General features: G+C 33.4%; 1 protein-coding gene and 1 pseudogene across 1 annotated transcript in view; both read left to right on the forward strand.

Annotated features, from left to right (window-relative positions):
• UBR3 (ubiquitin protein ligase E3 component n-recognin 3 (putative)) overlaps positions 1-18,569 on the forward strand; it is a gene marked incomplete at its 3' end in the record, with an annotated part of 190,842 nt that overhangs the window by 116,071 nt on the left and 56,202 nt on the right. The window contains exons 23-25 of the mRNA XM_008592392.1: positions 485-945; positions 7,773-7,861; positions 14,219-14,368. Coding sequence (XP_008590614.1) covers positions 485-945; positions 7,773-7,861; positions 14,219-14,368 — 700 coding nt within the window. The remainder of the gene's footprint in view (positions 1-484; positions 946-7,772; positions 7,862-14,218; positions 14,369-18,569) is intronic.
• Positions 18,185-18,569, forward strand: part of LOC103607213 — a 1,021-nt pseudogene continuing 636 nt past the window's right edge.

Here is an 18,569-nt window from a genome sequence, read left to right on the forward strand (position 1 = left end):
AAATTAATTGCCAGTTCAGATTCATTAACTTAAAAAAATTTTAAAAATTAGTTTATGATTTTCTTAACTGGAAACTGTAGCAGTCTTCCAGAATTTAGTAAAGAGTATAGTATTCTTGATGAATGTTGAATAGAACAGCTCTTCTTCCTTGAAACTGATGAAGAATTTAGTTTATGATTTCTCTTTAATATGGCTGTAGATTCCACTTAAGCTTCGACTATTTTCTCTGGAAGATAAGCTCGGGAGGTTGAGAAAGAGGTGTTATTGCTGATAATCTCTTCTTCATTGCTATTTCCAGATTGAGTTGATACTAAGTATAGTTGAGAAGAGAGGTGAAGGGGCAGATTTATTTAAAGAGCAAATCTGTTAAATAAATCTTTCAATGAAACTTTGAGCATTCCCGTAGAAAATGTGGTGCTAATTTGATTTTTAAATTGGTGTTGAATAAATTCTCTTGATTTTTCTTTCTCTCTCTTAATGGTAGAATATTCGTACAGCTCAAATTTTCAGCTTAGTAGCAGAACGTAGAAAAAAATTTCAGGAGATCATCAATCGCAGTAGCAGTGAAGCAAATCAGGTGGTTCGTCCCAAAACTTCAAATAAATGGTCTGCTCCTGGTTCAGCTCCACAGTTAACTACAGCCATTTTGGAAATTAAAGAAAGCATATTGTCATTGCTAATTAAACTTCACCACAAACTCTCAGGAAAACAGAACTCTTACTATCCTCCTTGGCTTGATGATATAGAAATTTTAATCCAACCGGAAATTCCTAAATACAGTCATGGAGATGGTATAATGGCAGTAGAAAGAATTTTACTAAAAGCTGCTTCGCAAAGCAGAATGAACAAACGTATCATTGAAGAGATATGTAGAAAAGTGACCCCTCCAGTACCACCCAAAAAAATCACTGCAGCAGAGAAGAAAACACTGGACAAAGAAGAAAGGTAATTTTTATTTTTAATTTTTTAAACATGTATGGTACAGTTGAAGATTCAGTATTTTCTCCTTTTTGTTTACCTGAGACTAATTGCCTGGATATTTAGCAGCAGCAGTCATAGCTGATTAGTTTGTAAGGTAAGTGGAATTGAACATAGTCAGTGCTTGTGCATGTAGTATTCTGAGTTAGTGGGGGATAAGAAGATGAAAGTTTCTGATCCCAACACTAAATTACTGCCTTAAATTTGGAAAAGTTGCTACTACTGTAATTGCTATAGAGATCTAATAATTCTCATCCTGTTTTCAAAAACAATTATCAATTCAACTTTAAATAAGAACAGAAAAAATTGTAAATATTTTAAATATTTCTTAATGTAAAAATCCAACTGTTTTAGTACCTTTTGGTCCTTTCTAATCTTTATCAATATATAATTGCTAATTATCCAAAAAGTAGTGTTTTAAACACTAATAACTTATGTCTCTAGCTTTTGGACCATTAGGTTGCTTCTAATTTGTTGTTAAATTATAATATTTATAAACCTTTTTTTTTTTTTATCTTTTGACTTTTCTTCTTGGGATAATGTTTTTTTATAAGTGAGATTTGTGAGTCAAGAGCTATGAACATGATATGGTTCTTAGCACACCTTGCTTATCAGATGAGTTGTATTACTGTGCATTGTCACCAGCTATTTCCCAACAGCCTCGTCAACATTGCCTACACTGCTGTCATAAACATGACAAGGGAATCTTGAGAGATTGAAACTCAGCATAATTGTGAAACCCTTAGAAAGGGTTCAGTGTTTATTAAAGAAAAGATATCTTAAAAAGAAGATATGGCTTTCCTCTAACCATTCATGTACTAAGTGCCAGTTAAATTATATGGCTACCTTCTTAGCCTTATGTCCTGCTGCTATTCCCAGTAACACCCTTCTAGTTAAGGTACGTAAGGCTAAAAGACCCAGGACATTAAAAAAAAAAAAAAAAAAGATTTCAGATGAAATTCAAGGTAGTCATTGCTTACTTCTCTGAGGTTATAAATAATATTTATTAATTTAATTCCTCTAATATATAAAGCAAATTTGTCTACTAAAGCAATAATTTGGTAAGGGTACACACTTTCCTTTATGGAGAGTCCAATGGGATCATCTCAATACTATCTTAAATAAGAAACTTGGACTTTTATCATTTGACTCTCTTCAATATAGTAAAAGTAATTATCATCATATTGTTGTCTGGACTACTGTTGTGAGCAGTATGAGTAACACATCATTTAATAGTTTGAAGTGTACTTTAGAGGTACTTTCTGGAGTAATTCTATCTTAGTTACTTTAAAAATTAAATATAGGCAGTTATGGGTTAAATGATCGGTGGAAGCTAGCCTAAGATGGATCTCACTCTGTTGATCCATTCTCCATTCATTGGACATCAACCAGGCACTTCTCTAGACATAGAATATAAGCTATGTCCAGTGCTGGACTCCCTCACCTTGAGGAATTGATGCAATAGTGGAGAGACAGACTAGTAAACAGATAGTTGTTAGTAGTGTTAACATAGTGTAACAGATACTACGTTAGGTGCACAAGGTGCTATTGGGAGTAGCAGCAGGACATAAGGCTAAGAAGGTGGCCATATAATTTAACTGGCACTTAGTGTATGAATGGTTAGAGGAAAGCCATTGAAGGATTTTAAGTAGGGGAATACTGTAATATACAGTATAATCACATGCAGATTGATAAGAGTCGGGGGTAAGACTGGAAATAGGGAGACCAGGCTATTGAGGAACCGGGGGATGGGGTGGGGAGGGCGGGGCGTGGGTATGGTGTGGGTCTGAACTAAGACAGTAATAATAAAGAGAGGAGATGTATATGAGATGTATATGAGTTTAGCAGGTGCAAGTTGTTAGACTCGGTAATCAATTTGATATGGAAGATGAGAGAGGAGTCATGAATGGTTCCCAGATATCTGACTTAGATGATGTTTCTGTTGACCAAGATAAGGGAGTACAGGAGTGGGCTTAGGCTAGCTCAGCAGTAGAACTGATACGCTGAGTTCTGGACATTACTGGGTTTAAGTTGGACATCCAGGTAAAGACGTCTAGTCAAATAGAGGGTTCTTAGAGCAACAGATTTGAACATATGAGTATAGGTAATAGTGAGAGCCTTGTATATGGGAGAGTGTGTACAGTAAGAAAATGAGAAGACTGAATATATAACTCAAGGGGATAAAAAGGGAATGACTGAGGAAGGGTGACTACAAAGGTGACTGAAAAGGTATTGCTTAGTGAAGTAGGAGGAAAACTGTGGTGAGTGGCATTAAAGAAGGCATAAGAGGAGGACGTTCAGAAAGGAAGAAACTTATCAAGACAAATAATTCAAGAGTTTAGATAAGATTAGCAGTCTCATTTGATTTGTTAGGAGGTCATCCTTTGGTAACTGTATCAGGAGCAATTTTAGGTACATATATAGTTGTACTTCATCTCTGATGTAATTAAATATTTGTTATAGAACATTCATATTAAATGTATACACAAAATCCTAGTAGATAAGAATTTAGGAAAGTTCCTATTTCCTTCTTATAATGCTTTACAAATGGAGTTATAAAGAATTAACGTATAATTTAGATGACAGTTCATTGACTTTGAATTAGTAACTACCCAGAATTTAATAAATCTACTGGTAACATTAGAAGGTTGAAAAGGAGGTTAGATTTTTATTTTTGTTAACTTCTTAATTAGTGGTCTTTCCTTCTAGTTATGTAATGATGTCTCTCTTCTTTTGAAGGAAGATAAACATTCAGTGATCAAAGTTTATTTTACTTGGCTAAAAGTATTTTGTAATTGTTTCTAATAATAGATGAGATACCGGAGGACATAATTAGGGTGCCATTTTTACAAAGGCCATAATACTTTTATAATAATAATATTCTAAAAAATTTGAAGGCTTTTCTTGTGATAGGTTTTGTTTCCTTTGAGCAGTGATGGTATTGACAAAGACTTAGCTAATCCTGTAGCAGACAGCTGGGGATTAAGATGAATCTATTTGAATCTAGCTATGCTTCCACATTGTCTTTAATTTGGATTAAGTTTAATAATAAAGGCAGAACAGTTCATAAACAATGATGATTTATTTCCAAGTACTTCACCTATAGGCAAACTTGGTATCACTATCATAATAGATTAATTCCATAGAAAACAAGGTACAAACAGGAAACCTTAGATGGTTGTAATAATAAGTAACTTCAATGTCTTCACCCCTGGGGTAATAATGGAAAATTTCTGAGTTGTGCTGAATCTGCCAGAACTAGTTTATGTCTTTTCTTAGTGGTCTTTATTTACATTTATGCCCAATTTTAGAAAAGGAATAACCTAGATTAAGAAAAAGTCTACAACAGTGACATTCCATTCCTTTCTGGTTATCATAGAGAGCTTGTATAGAAATGTATTTTAATACTAGTGCCAAGCAGATACATATGAGATTTTCTTATGTTTAATATATAGGTTTGTTATTTTAAATATACTCTTATGGACATACTTATTCTAAATGTAAGTGTACATGTTTAAAGGCATTAATTATAAGAAGCATACCAAAACTTATAATTTACAAAGTAGTGATTTAGGAGACCAAATGTATCCTATCAATGCTGTTGTTGCTCATAGCATTTTTGGAGGTCTCTTAGAATGCTTTGAGCATCTACAGAACATTTTTGTTTATTTCTGTTTCTTCCATTGTGGCAAATTTGTCCTTTGAGGATGGACTTACGTTTTTAAAACTTTTTGTTTTGAAACAATCTTAAACTTAGAGATGTTTCAAGGACAGTACAAGGAACTTTCTGAACCATTTCAGATTAAGTTGCTGCTATGAGGCTCCTTTACCCTAGAATACTTTAGTGTGTATTTCACAGAAATAAGGGCCTTTTCTTACATAACAGCAATGCAGCTGTCAAAATTAGGAAATTAACATTGTATTTGAGTATGATTGAATCCTTAGATCTCAAATTTTGATAGTTGTCCTAATAATGTTCCGTATAGCAAAAAGATCCAATCCATAATCACTCATTGCATTTAATTGTCATGTTTCTTTGGTCTCCTTCAATATGGAATGGTTTCCTCAGTCTTTCCTTTATATATTCATGACCTTGGCACTTTTGAAGATTACAAGGTAGTAGAAACATTGTAGAATGTCCTTCAATTTGGGCTTGTCTGGTGTCCATTTGTGTATAGATTCAGGTTATATATCTTCGGCAGGAATATCAATGAATTGTTGCTGTTTTCTTTTTATTGCATCCTATCAGGTGTCACATGACTTCAGTTTGTTTTATTACTATGGATTAATTTTGATCACTTGATTAAGGGGGTGTCTAGCAGACTACTGTCAAGTTACCTTTTTCCCCCTTTGTAATTAATACATAATTTGTGGAGAGATAATTTTGAGATACTGTAATATCCCATTCCTTATCAACTTTCAATATATTTATTGATTTATTTTTGTCAGTATGGACACATAGGTTCTTGTGTTATTTTATGAGTTGTAAGTCTGATAAACTTATTTGTTTTCATGCTCAAATTGTTCTAGATTTGGCCACTAAGAATCTCTTTAAGAAAATCCCTTTTTGTGTCCTTTTAATCTATCCTCGTCATTCTTTAAACATATTCTTGTATTCTGGGGCAATAAGATATTCCAGTCTCATTTGTACTTAAGAGTCAGCCGTTTCCCTAAGGAATCCTGTTTGCTTTTAGTAGAGAATGATATTTAAAAACTAAAATCTGTGTGTTTATTCTAATGAGGTACAGGTGTTTTCAGCTCCACTTAGTGGACAGAACTAGGGAAAATTCTGCATGTGTCTTTGTATGTCTGTGTTTGTGTTGGGGTAGGGAGAGAGAGGGAAGGAGAAACTTGTATTTATTTTTATGTTCTATCTCTGTGTATTGAAAACTATGAGTTCACCCTGATACTTCCAATTCTAATTTGACACCATGAGAATCATTCTTTTCTCTTTCCATATTTGTAACTCTCTACTCCAATAGTGACCTGACACTCTTAATCCTCAATGTATATATTACTTTTTTTGATCAGTTCCTTTGTATGTAACCAATTTCTTGTAATCTGCCCCCACACAAATTCCCTCCTGTGCCAGGCTGTTGGGTTCTGACACCTGTGCTAGCCCACTGTTGCTGGCCTTCATGTTCAGACAGGAAGAGAGGGGACGGGCGGATTTAATGCTTTGAAATGGCCATATGAGACTATAACTCATAAAATAAAATAGGAACAGTAAATCAATAAATATATCGAAAGTTGATAAGGAATAGGATATTACAGTATCTCAAAGTTATCTCTGCACAAGTTTGATGAGTACGGTAAATGATCAATCTGGATAATATTTTGGCTCAAAAACAACATAAAAGAGTTGCAGTTAAAATAATAAAGCAAGTTTTCTTATGTGGATCCTACATTATGTGTAAAGTCAATGTTAGAAAGGGAGTATTAAAAATCTTTTCAACATTATTGGCAAAAAATATGTAACTTCTCATGGTAAAGTGGACTACAGTTCTTGACTTTATAGCTGTTCTGAATATCTCCACTCACTTGATTGGAGATGTGTGAATAATCTAAAAATTAGCAGTCCATTTTTCTAAACTCTATATGGTATATCTTGAATCATTTTACATTAATAGAAACATACTTTTAGGTTTCCCGTAGAAATGCTTGCATAGAACCTCAGTTTAACATAATGCTTTGACTTTTATAGTGTATAGATATAGTAAATGGTCACTAAATGAAACTGCTATAGTATATGCTGTTCATTATGTTTTTTTGTCTTTTGTGGGCTATGATCAATTCTTCTTTGAGCTTTGTTCAAGTAAAAAGTTTGTCTCTCCTGATGAACTAATGTATAACTTACCTTTTAACCTCCTCCTTTTCCTCCTCCTTCTCTACCTCCCTCTCCCTCCCCCTCTTGTTTAAATTACTAGCCTCTTACTGGAAGTAAAATTTTATGCTTACTAGTGTTGTTATCATCACATAATCTGGAGAAGTCTATCTCTTTTATTAGTTGACTTTTATTTTCTTATTCTTATGTTATGATCCTGTTGTATTGCTGTTTTTTTGTTTTGCTTTGTTTTTTTTTGGCAACTAGTCTCAACTTAAAATATTCTTTGGAAGTAGATAAGTGATAAATAATAAATGGAATATAGTGAATTAATCCAAATGAATATTTATGGTTAGATTCGAAATATAGTTTTATTCTTTATGTTGTGTTTGAGACTCTTACACATTCTTTTACTTCATACAAAATAAACCAAACTCATATCTCCTAGTAGAAACTGAGAAACTTACTGGCTTCTGCTTATTCTCTATTAGGAGAGACCTATTCTTAGGGTAACAGTAAATCTGACTGTTCTTACTTACCTTTTAGATTCTGTTTATATTTAAACATCATAGCTTCTTCTAGCAACCAATTTACTAATATGTGTGCCTAGAATTAAATTGTTAGTCCCTTGCTAAAAAAGACTCTTCTTACTCTCACTACTGTCTGACATATGCTTGGAAAATTGTGTTGTTGGAAATCCAAATTTTATACCTACCTTAATTATTATTTCAAATTTTAAAGTAAATCTTGGCTTTCATTTTTACCTATTAAATCAGTGAGTTTGAAACCTTTCAAAATCAGTAGAATCCTTTTAAGGACAATCAAATCTTAATGAAATTTAATACATAATACAGAAAGCGGATTGTTCTCAAATGTGTGCCAGGGGCTTTTCACATATTATATAATCCTGAAAGATGGTAGGTAAGTCTTAAGCATATCTGGTACTTATAACTGTTTCCGTTTAACCTAGGCGACAGAAGGCTAGAGAGAGGCAGCAGAAATTGCTTGCAGAGTTTGCTTCACGACAGAAAAGCTTCATGGAAACTGCAATGGATGTTGGTAAGTCAAGATTTATTAGTTTAGAACTCTCATAATTGCAGCTATTACCTCAGGGATGCTCTGGTCCAATATTCCACCAGTTTTAAACACTGCAGACAGATGATTTCTAGTCTTTATTGAAACAATAGAGTGATGGGAGGTCAGACCTTTGTTATAGACAGTCCATTCTGTTGTTGAGTAGCTGCAATTGTTAGGAAGTTCTTCCTGATGGTAGCAATACAGTATGCTCCCTCTGTTGTCTTCTGTTAAACTATCCCTTAAGATTTGTGAGGTCAATCAGCATGCATTTTCTTCTTTTGATCTTTTCTTGTGAAATTATCCTAAGATTCTTAAAAGTTTTCAAATACTTTTAGTGCTTCCTCTTTCAACCACCCCTTCAATATTTCTTAAATCTAGTGCTCTTCTCACTTCCATTAGGATTAGCACTAGGATCTATACAATGAGGGGGGTTACCATGTTCCTGTATGATGGTAGATTGCTATGAGCAACCTTTTACAAACACTGGAGAAACATTAAATCTCAATATCAATTTTCAGTTAGCCAGGCTACTCCCTTCCCTGTTTCTTGCATTCCAGTCATTTTTTTTCCCATTTTTCCTTTTACACAAAATTGCTCAGAGAAAATAAGCTAAAGTTATGCATAATTTTGTTAAAATAAATGCATATATGTGCATTCAAACACGCATATGCATTCTTATAAATTTTTGTGCACATAAGTACACATAACCAAGGTCCAGAAGAGATGTGGAGAGGGGGTCAATCAGATTTAGCCTAATGTCTTCTAAACCATCAAAACAGTTGAATTTATGTTCAGGATATAACTTTGATGGAAAGAATACTTAGGAATTCTATATATGGGATTTACTCGGTATCAGTTGACTTTCTCATATGAAAGATGAGACTTCAGTTCATTGACACTACTTTCTCTATCTATTCTTTCCAAAAATTGATAATTATATGTATATTTAATATAATTATAATGTCTACTTATTGCTTTATCTATATACTTAGTGTCTTGAAATCCCTTCACATAAAATGAACTAATAAGCACTCCTACCCTTCCTTTTAGTTTTCCTTCCCTCATCTCTACCTTCTGCCTTTTATCAGCTACTTTTATTTTAAAATTGCCAAGGTTGTTGACATTTTGTTTTGCAGTCACAATAATGTCTTTCATTCAAAAGTTGTCTCTAAAAACAATGAAGAGTATTTGTATTAGTATGACTTTTTGAATGTTGTTGGGTACAGGGCTAAGTAATGTCCTAGGATACATTTACATTTTTGAGTCCTATGGCCTGACTCCTGGACTACTTTAAGGAGACCATCTTTAGTATGTAGCCTTTTTTCTTATACTCCCTTGATGGCTGAAACCCATGGCACCTTTTATTTGTTTCTGTTTGGTCCAAGACTTTGTGATATTGCCTTTTATTTTCTCTAAAGTTTCCAACCGTCTTTATTTTTTATTTTATTTAAAAAAATTTATTGTGGTAAAAACTAATGTGTCTGTGATATCACTGTTATTCTACCCACTCAGTCATACTGTCTTTTGGATGGAGTTGTTTTCCAGTCTGGTCCACTTGCTCTCTAGACATGCTGTACAGCTGTTACTTTGGGATTTTCCCCTTGTAGGGTTGATCTAGGGTTTTTCACATCTTATGTCATCTCTCTTTTTGGTCTTGTTTTGTTGGAGTGCAGCCTTAAGTGTCTTTCTACTAATACTTGTGTGGAGGCTAACCTGATTCTTCATATGTCTGGAAGGAACTTTAGGCTGCTGTCACACTTGATTGTTTATTTGGATGGATATAGAATTCCAGGTTGATAAACATTTTCTGTCACAACTGAAAGCATTGCTTGTCTTTTACCATTCATCTGATGAGAAATCTGGTGTTAATCTGGTTCTTATAACTTTGTAGGTTAGCATTTTTTCCCTTTCCCGTGACACTTTTATGATTGTATGATCCAATCTGAAATTTTATTATTTGTATCTATGTGGATCTTTCTCATCTGTCTTAGTACTTAATGAGCCTTCTCAGTCTAAAGATTCATATCTCTGAAGCTGTGAGAAATTTTTTTCCTGTGATTTCTTTGATAACTGTTACAGTTGTCCTCCAGGATGGCCCTCATTGATCCCTGCTTCCTGGTATTTACGCCCTGTATATTCTTTTCTCAGATTGCATCTGAATTGGTCTGGGTGACCTATAGAATATGGCAGAAGTGATGGTATGCCATTTCTAAGATTAGGTTATAAAAGATATTAAGGCTTCTGTCTTGGTTGCTTTCTTTCTCACTTGGATTACTCATTTTGGGGGAGACCAGCTGCCATGTCATGAGCAGCCCTGTGGACAGGCCCATGTGGATGAGGAACTTAGGCCTATTGCCAACAGTCATGCGAGTGAGCTTGGATGTGAAACCAGCTGTCCCAGTTAAGCTATCAGATGACTGCAGCTGACTGATAGCATAAGAATTTCCCTATATTATTATTGAAAGCTTCTTGTAACTATTAAAATCTATACTTCATTGGGTAGGCAGTATAGTATATGAGCATGGACTCTGGAGCCTGACTGCCTGGATTCGTATCTTAGGCACATGAGTGCCTGGAATAATTTACTTAAATGCACTCTGCCTCAGTTTCCACATAGTTAAAAAGGGATTTTTAAACTACCTTATAGGGTTGTGGGGAGGATTGAATGTATTAGTACATTTAAAACATTTAGAACAGAGTGCTTAGCATGTAATAAATGTTATATATAATCATTGGCTATTACTATTATTATTTATATTCTATAATTTACTTGATTCTTTCCCCATAATTGGACTTTACATTTTTTTTTTTCTAATTTTAATTATTATAAACATTGTATACACAAAACTTTTCTTGTATTTTTGATCTGGGTATAAAAGTATGAATTTCAGGGGACAATGATGATGATGGTGATGATACATATTTTCGTATGTATGTTAACTGTGTTCCCAGCACTATGCCAAATACATCTGTATGTTGGCTTATATGTCCTGACATACCCATAGTATAGGTGGTATTGTCTCAGATTAAGATGTGTGGATTTAGAGAGATTAAGTAATCTGTGGTTTCACAGTAATAAGTAATAGAGCCTAGGCTGTAATCAAAAAGTTTTGCCTGCTCTTTAATTCTTTATATTTGAAGAAAGTTGAGAGTATGGTCTCTCTCACCTGCTCAACCAAGTTGGTAGCCTTTGAATAGGAAGGGACAGATATGAGAACACTGGTAAAGAAAGAATTAATAGACTTGATAATTGGTTGGTGATTGATTCAAGCATAAGAGAGAAGGGATATTCATCATGTTTGGAAAAGTTTTATTTATTAAAAAAAACAACAAAAACCAGTGAAAAGAGCACTGCTTTTCCAACACAGCAAAATCCTTGACGTGACTCCGTTAGTCTAGCCTGATTATAGGGTCTGCCCCACCCAAATCTATGAATTGAAAAGGGTGGTGAGGGAGTGATTCTCCTTAAACAAAGCTGAGGCCTGCTGTTAGCAGAAGGGATGATAGATACTAGGTAATAGAAATAGCATCTGTCCATAGTACCCATCCTTTAAGATTTCATTTGGAAAATGGGGCAGTCCAAGTAAGAGTTGGCATAGAAAAGGATTTGGTTGACTTTTATTGTTAGTTGTGGAGGGAGCTATTTATTTTGTTAATAATACAGTTTAATTTGTGGTTTATTTATTTTTAACAGTATAAGCAAATATGCATATGCTTGTTTTGCATGCTACCATTTACATAATAATGGGGGCTGGGTATATAAATATATTTATATATATTATGCTGGGATGTAAGATAATGATATCCCCAGTGTCCCCTTCTCAGGTAAATGGTAACATACTATGCACACATTGTCTACCTTGTTTTTTTTCTTCAACATTATATCCTGGAGATCCCACCATGGAGTGTGTAGGGACATTCTCCATTCCTTTTTCTACCTGTACAGTATTCCATTTTGTGGATGTTCCATAGTTTATTCAAGTGGTCTTCTATTAATGTACATTTGGATTGTTTCTAGTCTTTTGCTATACAGATAGTACTGCAGCAAATATCCGTGTGCATGTGTATTTTTGTATTTTGATAATGTATCTGTAGGATAGATTTCTGGACGTGGGATTGCTAAATCAAAGGGTAAATGCATGTGCAATTTTTTAAGATGTTGTCAAATTCTCTACATAGGGGTTTCACTATTTTGCATTCCTTCCAGCAGGGTGTCAGAATATGTTGTCAAAATTTGTGTTTTTGCTAATCTGGTAGTTGAAAAGAATTGGTATCTTTAGTCTAATTTTAATTGGCATTTGTCTTATTATGAGAGAGGATGATCTTTGCACCTTTAACTGTTTCTTGTTCCCTGACATATTTTTAATTTTTAATTTTTTCCCACAGAATTATATTTTATTTTTTAAAGGATATGCACATTTGTTTGTTCAAATAACAAATACATAAACTGAATAACAGATAAATAACAAAATGCTCTATAGAAAGTAGGGCTTCAATTTTTTACAAAAGCTGGAGATGTAAAACATTAAAATTTACATATTTCATTTTATAATTGCTACAATTATTTGAAACAGCTCTCTAAAGTCTTCCAAAAGCGTGCAAATGTCAATTTCAACAGAGGAAGATGAATAAACTTTTCAAAGGCAAATTAATTTCTAAGTATATCAACAAGTCCACTTAATAAAAAGAAATCAAGAATAGAAATTAAATATCTAAGTTTAGCAACATAAATTGCATTAAAAAATCAATAAAACAGAATTTAAACACATGGGCACTTCAAAAAGTTCATAGAAAACTATAGTTGAAAGATAATGGAAATCTTTCCATGACCTTTTGTTTTGTTTTGTTTAAATTTTTCCTTTTTTTTAAAGACTACAATAATGGAAAATATGTTCTCTGACAACAATAACAGAAGGAAATAAAGAAAACCAGAAGTGTATGGAGATTAAACAACCCTCTCCTAAATAAACAATGGGTAAAAAGAAAACACAGGGAAATTAGAGATTACTTTGAGATAAAGATCAAAGCACAACATATCAAAATTTATAGGATGCAGGGCTCATGCAGTGCTTAGAGGAAAATTTATGCTTGTAAACATCTATATTAAAAATAAGAAAAATCTCAAATCAGTAATATAAACTTTTACCAAGAAAATAGAAAAAGCAGAGCAAACTAAACCAAAAGCAAATATATGTAGGAAATGACAAAGATTACAATCTTGTTGTCATAGACATTGTGCTTTCTGGTTCTGATTCTATTCCTGCATTGTTGATTATTATTGTTATTATTATTTTTCTTTCTCTGATTTCTTTGATGGCTTCTTTTTATTTTCATTAATACTAGGCATACTCCAACGTTCTATTTTAGATTACTGCTCCTTTTCCTCTTAGTCACTCTTTGTAAATAGCAAATATATGTTTATGTGCATGAATTCTTATTTGAAAATATCTAAACTTGGCATCTTTCTTTTACTGACATGTATTTTTACATATTTACTTAGATACACTTCCATCTTTTAAACAGCTCATAAAGCACTTCTGCTTGCTTGGTCTTCCCAGTCCCCTGTACTTATTTCTTTGCCACCATGAGCAGCATCACTGATCTTCGTGAATTTAAGTGTTTTTAATCTGTAAACCATTATTGACTGGACATTCTATTTCTTGCTGTTAAGGACATTATATCACCAGAGGATTACTGTTATTTTGTATAATAGTTCTACTTTATTAATATATAATATGGTCATATCTAAATGACTTCCCTACATAAATAAACATGTATTAATAATTGTTATTTCTGAGATACACTCACTAGAATAAGGAATAAGGAAGAAATAGTTTTTTCCTCTTTTATTTCTTAGTAAATATTACCATTTTTCCCCCAAGGGTTATCATGTTATTGTAAATTTCCAGTCTAGGTGCCTCAAAAAAAATTAAAACAACCTCCACCTTTCTTTCCTTAAAAATATTATGAATATTTAAAAAAAATTTTTTTTGATACAAATGTTTTTGCCTCTGTGTTTTTGTATCAATTTTATATGTGAATGATATAACATCAGAAGTGTATTTAACCATATATTATTCTGTCTCATTATATCAACCCTTTGTTTTTAAAAAAAATTTAACATTTACTTGTACATATTTGTAGGGTACACCTTTGTATTTTTTTGTCTAACTTTGAAACATTGTATTTGAGCAGGGTAATTCTCCCATAGTTTTATCACTATATACTTTATTGGTATTGAAACTAAAAATTGCTTGAACTTGAATTTTTTTCCCCACATTTTCATTGAAAAAAGATTTTTCTCCTTAGGAATTAAGAGATGTAACTTTTCCTCCTCAGACTCTCCTGAGAATGATATTCCTATGGAGATTACCACAGCAGAACCACAAGTGTCTGAGGCAATATATGATTGTGTCATTTGTGGTCAGAGTGGCCCCTCCTCTGAAGACCGACCTACAGGATTGGTTGTACTGTTACAAGCATCCTCAGGTAAAATCAAAATTATTTTTTGATGGGAACATTTTAGAGCCAAAGTATACACAACAGATTAGTAAATATCTGTATTAGATGAAAGTTATGTTTTTATCTAGTTATAACTATAGATGTTTATAGCAAGAATTGATTTAGACCCAAATAGCCAAGATTCTTTGTCTGGTTTTATCTCAGTTTCTTGGACATGAGCGTTAGAAGAAGCCTTCAACAGAGAGATCTTACTATAGGGTTACATAATTTTTTTTTCCTTGAAGTAGGATGGTATATCACCAATGTGAGGTGGCCAATAACTGAGTTCAGCTTTCTTGGTAATTTAATTGTTCTAAAATCTGGAAGCTTCTTAAGCCCATGAATATTTTAATTACATCATGTATATTCAGGCAGCTCTGCCCTTATTTCTTGAGCTATTGGAAGCAGTGATTGTTGAAACAGCCTGCAGATTGATATGTTTGCCAATCTGTAGTAAAAAAAAAAAAAAATTAAAAATTTGAAGGATTTGTCTGAACACTGTTCATCCTTGCCCATAATGAAATATTTTGAGTAGTGATAACTCTTATACAATCTAGTCCCAATGAATTTAATTCTTTTTCAACAGGAGTGTGTGCAAAGCAAAGAGAAAATAAAATTCTTTTATATTTCTCCAGATGATTTTTTTTTTTAGGATGTTTACTCCCTGACTTAGTATGGTAAAGTGGAAAGAGTTAGATATTGGGAACTCCTCTGAGTTCAAATACAGGTATTGCTTCACTTTGGTCCAGTTTGTTGCATTCCTTTAAATATAGAGGTAATATTGACTTCAGAGGATTGTTGTATTGATTAAGTAATGTAATATGAACAAAAAGGATGTAATAATATGGTGCCTAATAAGTTAGTTTCTTCTGTTACTCTTCTTGCCTAAAAATGAAATTGATCTGAGAAACCCTGATTGAGTGGGACACTGGAGTAGAGCTGTCAAAACCAGAATTGCCTACTAAAAAAGGAAATGTGTGGGAATATTGACTACTTTTATAGCTACTTCTCTTTTCTGTTACTCTTAGGAAAACAATTTATTAAAGTATTGCCACTTGACTTTGCATAACATCTTCACCAAGATCTTTATCAAAATCAACTTAATGGTTTTTTTTGTTGTTGTTCACTAATTCATTCTACAAATATATATTGAATAGCTAGGTGCCTAGCATTGTTCTAATAAGAAACAAAACAAAATTCCCTTCCTAAAGAGGCTTACATTCTTGTTAAACTTTTATTTGTTCGTTATTTTACATATTAGAAGTTTCTTTGATTTCTTACTTCATTTAATTCCTTTTAACAATTTTGTATACTGGCTAAACCAACTAATAATTCCACTATACTATAGCTGTCTTATTTTTTAGAGATGGAAGGAAAAGATTAAGAAACTAATATTAAAAAGCATTAAATCTCAAGAGTGATTTTAATTGGGAACTATAGCAGGTAAAATCTTTGCTGTTTCCTTCCTTTCCTTCTGAGCCTCATCTACCCATTGACACTTTCCCCCTTTTACCCTTCTTTACTTCTTGCTTTTTAAATTTTTTTCTTCTCCATTTCTTTTTAGATTTGAATATGAAGTATTTTAAACACATACTAAAGAGACTAGTAAAATGAACCTCCATGTTCTCATCCATCTTCAACAGTGATGAATTTGTGGCTAATCTTATTTCTTTTGTTTCCTCCCCCTAGAATTATTATGAAGCTAGATTCCAGACATCATGTCATTTCATCTGTAAATATTTCAGTGTTTCCATTAAAAAGAAAGGTCTTGTTTTCTCAACAGAACCACATTCTAAATAAATTAATTCCTCATTATCATCAAATATCCAGTCAATGTTGAAAATTCCCTTATTATTTCTTATTTATTTATTTTGTTTAATTTATTTGTAGTTGTAGGGTTCCCTTTTGGTCACTTAATTTTTTTGTCATCTCCCCTTCTTTATCTACCCCCCTCCACCATGCATTTAATTTTTTAGAAGAAATTGAATCATTGAAGAGAAGTTCGGTTTTTTCTGAATGCATCTCCACGATGTTTAACATGTTCCTCTGTCACCTCTATTTTCTCTCTGTGATATTAGTAGGCAATGATTATTGCCTAGATCCATTAGTTTATTGGGGATTGCACTTTTTTTTCCCCCTGTGGGAGTCCAAACCATTTTATTAAGGGTTTTTTTTGGCAGAGTTTTTTGGAGGGTGGTGCTTAAGAGAACCATGAGATTCAGTGTTCTTGACTGGGCTGGGATCTCACCAGTCTGGCAGTTGCGGAAAATATCATGTTTCCTTTGCTTATTAGCTGAAATACTTCTATAAAAGAAATTTCACCTTATCAACTGTTTTGGTTACTGTGAGGTACAGACTGTTTAGGAAAGGCAGAATAAACATTGCATTCTTTCCCTTTTTTTTTTAACAGTGCTCACAATATTGATGAAGTGGTTCTTTATCATTTTCTAGAGATAATTAGTACTTTTATGTTTCATTATGAACCCTGTTTCAGTTAATTTCTTATTGATGCTCACATTCTTCCATCCTTGTTCAGTGAGAGCTTCTTCCGGTTATCTCCTGAGTCCTTTTGACACAAATCTAATATAGTAGCCTTGAGACTTTCTGCATTTTATGCTAAGACAAGTTATATTAAATTTGTCTTATACATTTCTTGCCCTGAAATTAGCCATTTCTCTAAGAAGCATTAGTTCCTTTTAGTGGAAAATGGTATTTAGAGACTAAAATCTGGATGCTAGTTATGCTTATCGCTCTAGATCTTTTTAGTCTCCACTGATTCTTTATCAGTCCATTCTTAAAACCATGCATCAAAGAAAAGTCCTGTGCTTTCTCCTTTTATTCTAACACTTGACTTGTCTGAATTATAGACTTTTGATTAGGAACACTTCAAAACACTGCTTAGATTAAGGGTCTTTGTATCAGTTTTATCTACATGTAAAGGTATTCATTTATGTGTTGTCTCACTATTGTGTAGAGTACCTCTGGTAAACATTACTGATTTTGAGAGCTTCAGTTCTCCATAGGAGAAGAATACAGTATTATGTAATTTTTCCATTCCACTAATCCCCGTAGTCTTTGTAAAGCTTCAGAAAATCCACAAAATCTTCATAGTACTTTAAAAATGTATACAATAAAAAGAAACTAAATCTAGAAAGAACCGCAAACCTAGATTTTTAAACCAAATATCAATGTTCTTGTTTGTAAAAAAGTGCAGACATTCACATAAAAACATAAAGGGCAGTGTTGAGGGTGGGGATGGAACTATAAAGGAGCAGAATTTTTGTATATTGTTGAACTAAGTAGATATTAATTTAAACTTGATTATTACAAAATGAAGATTATAGGTGTAATCCCCAGGATAACCACTAAGAAAAAATCTTAAAAACAAACAAACAAAACACCCACAAATAAAGAAATGAGAAAGGAATCAAAATGGTACGCTAGAAAATTCAATTAAATTTAAAAGAAGATAGTAATAGATGAATTAAGGAACATACAGAAAACAAATAGCAAAATGGCAGAATTAAGTTCTTCCTCATCAGTAGTTACTTGAAATGTAAATGTATTCAACTGTCCAAGTTAAAGACAGAGACTGACAAAATGGATAAAGAAGTGATTTTAACTATGTGCTATCTACAAGAGACTCACTTTAGATCCAGAAACACAAGTAGATTGAGAGTGAAAGGATGGAAAGATATTCCATGAAAATAGTAACCAAAAGAGAGCTGGAGTAGCTATACTAATAGGAGACAAAATACACTTTAAATTAAAAATCATTAAAAGAGGGGCTTCCTGGTAGTAAAAATGGCTATGGCTATTGATTTCTACCTGTGATACTATGTAGGGCACAAGGGCAAGTTTGGACACGAGTTTCTGGAACTTGAGTTTTGGCTGGACAGAAAGCTTAGATATGCCAACAACAGCAATTACAAAAATGATGTCGTGGGCCGGCCCGGTGGCGCACTGGATAAGTGCGCTGCTTGGGAAGCGTGGCGGCGCTCCCGCCCGAGGGTTCGGATCCCACATACAGACTGGTTCCCGCTCACTGGCTGAGTGAGGCGCGGGGGCAACACCGAGGGTTGCAATCCCGTTGCCGGTCCCCGGTCCGGTACGGGGGCAACACTGAGGGTTGCGATCCATTGCCGGACACGGAAAAAGACAAGAAAAAAAGACAAAAAAAAAAAAAAAA

This window comes from Galeopterus variegatus, unplaced genomic scaffold (genome assembly GCF_000696425.1).
Source record: "Galeopterus variegatus unplaced genomic scaffold, G_variegatus-3.0.2 Scaffold12, whole genome shotgun sequence".
Taxonomy (NCBI): Eukaryota; Metazoa; Chordata; class Mammalia; order Dermoptera; family Cynocephalidae; genus Galeopterus; species Galeopterus variegatus.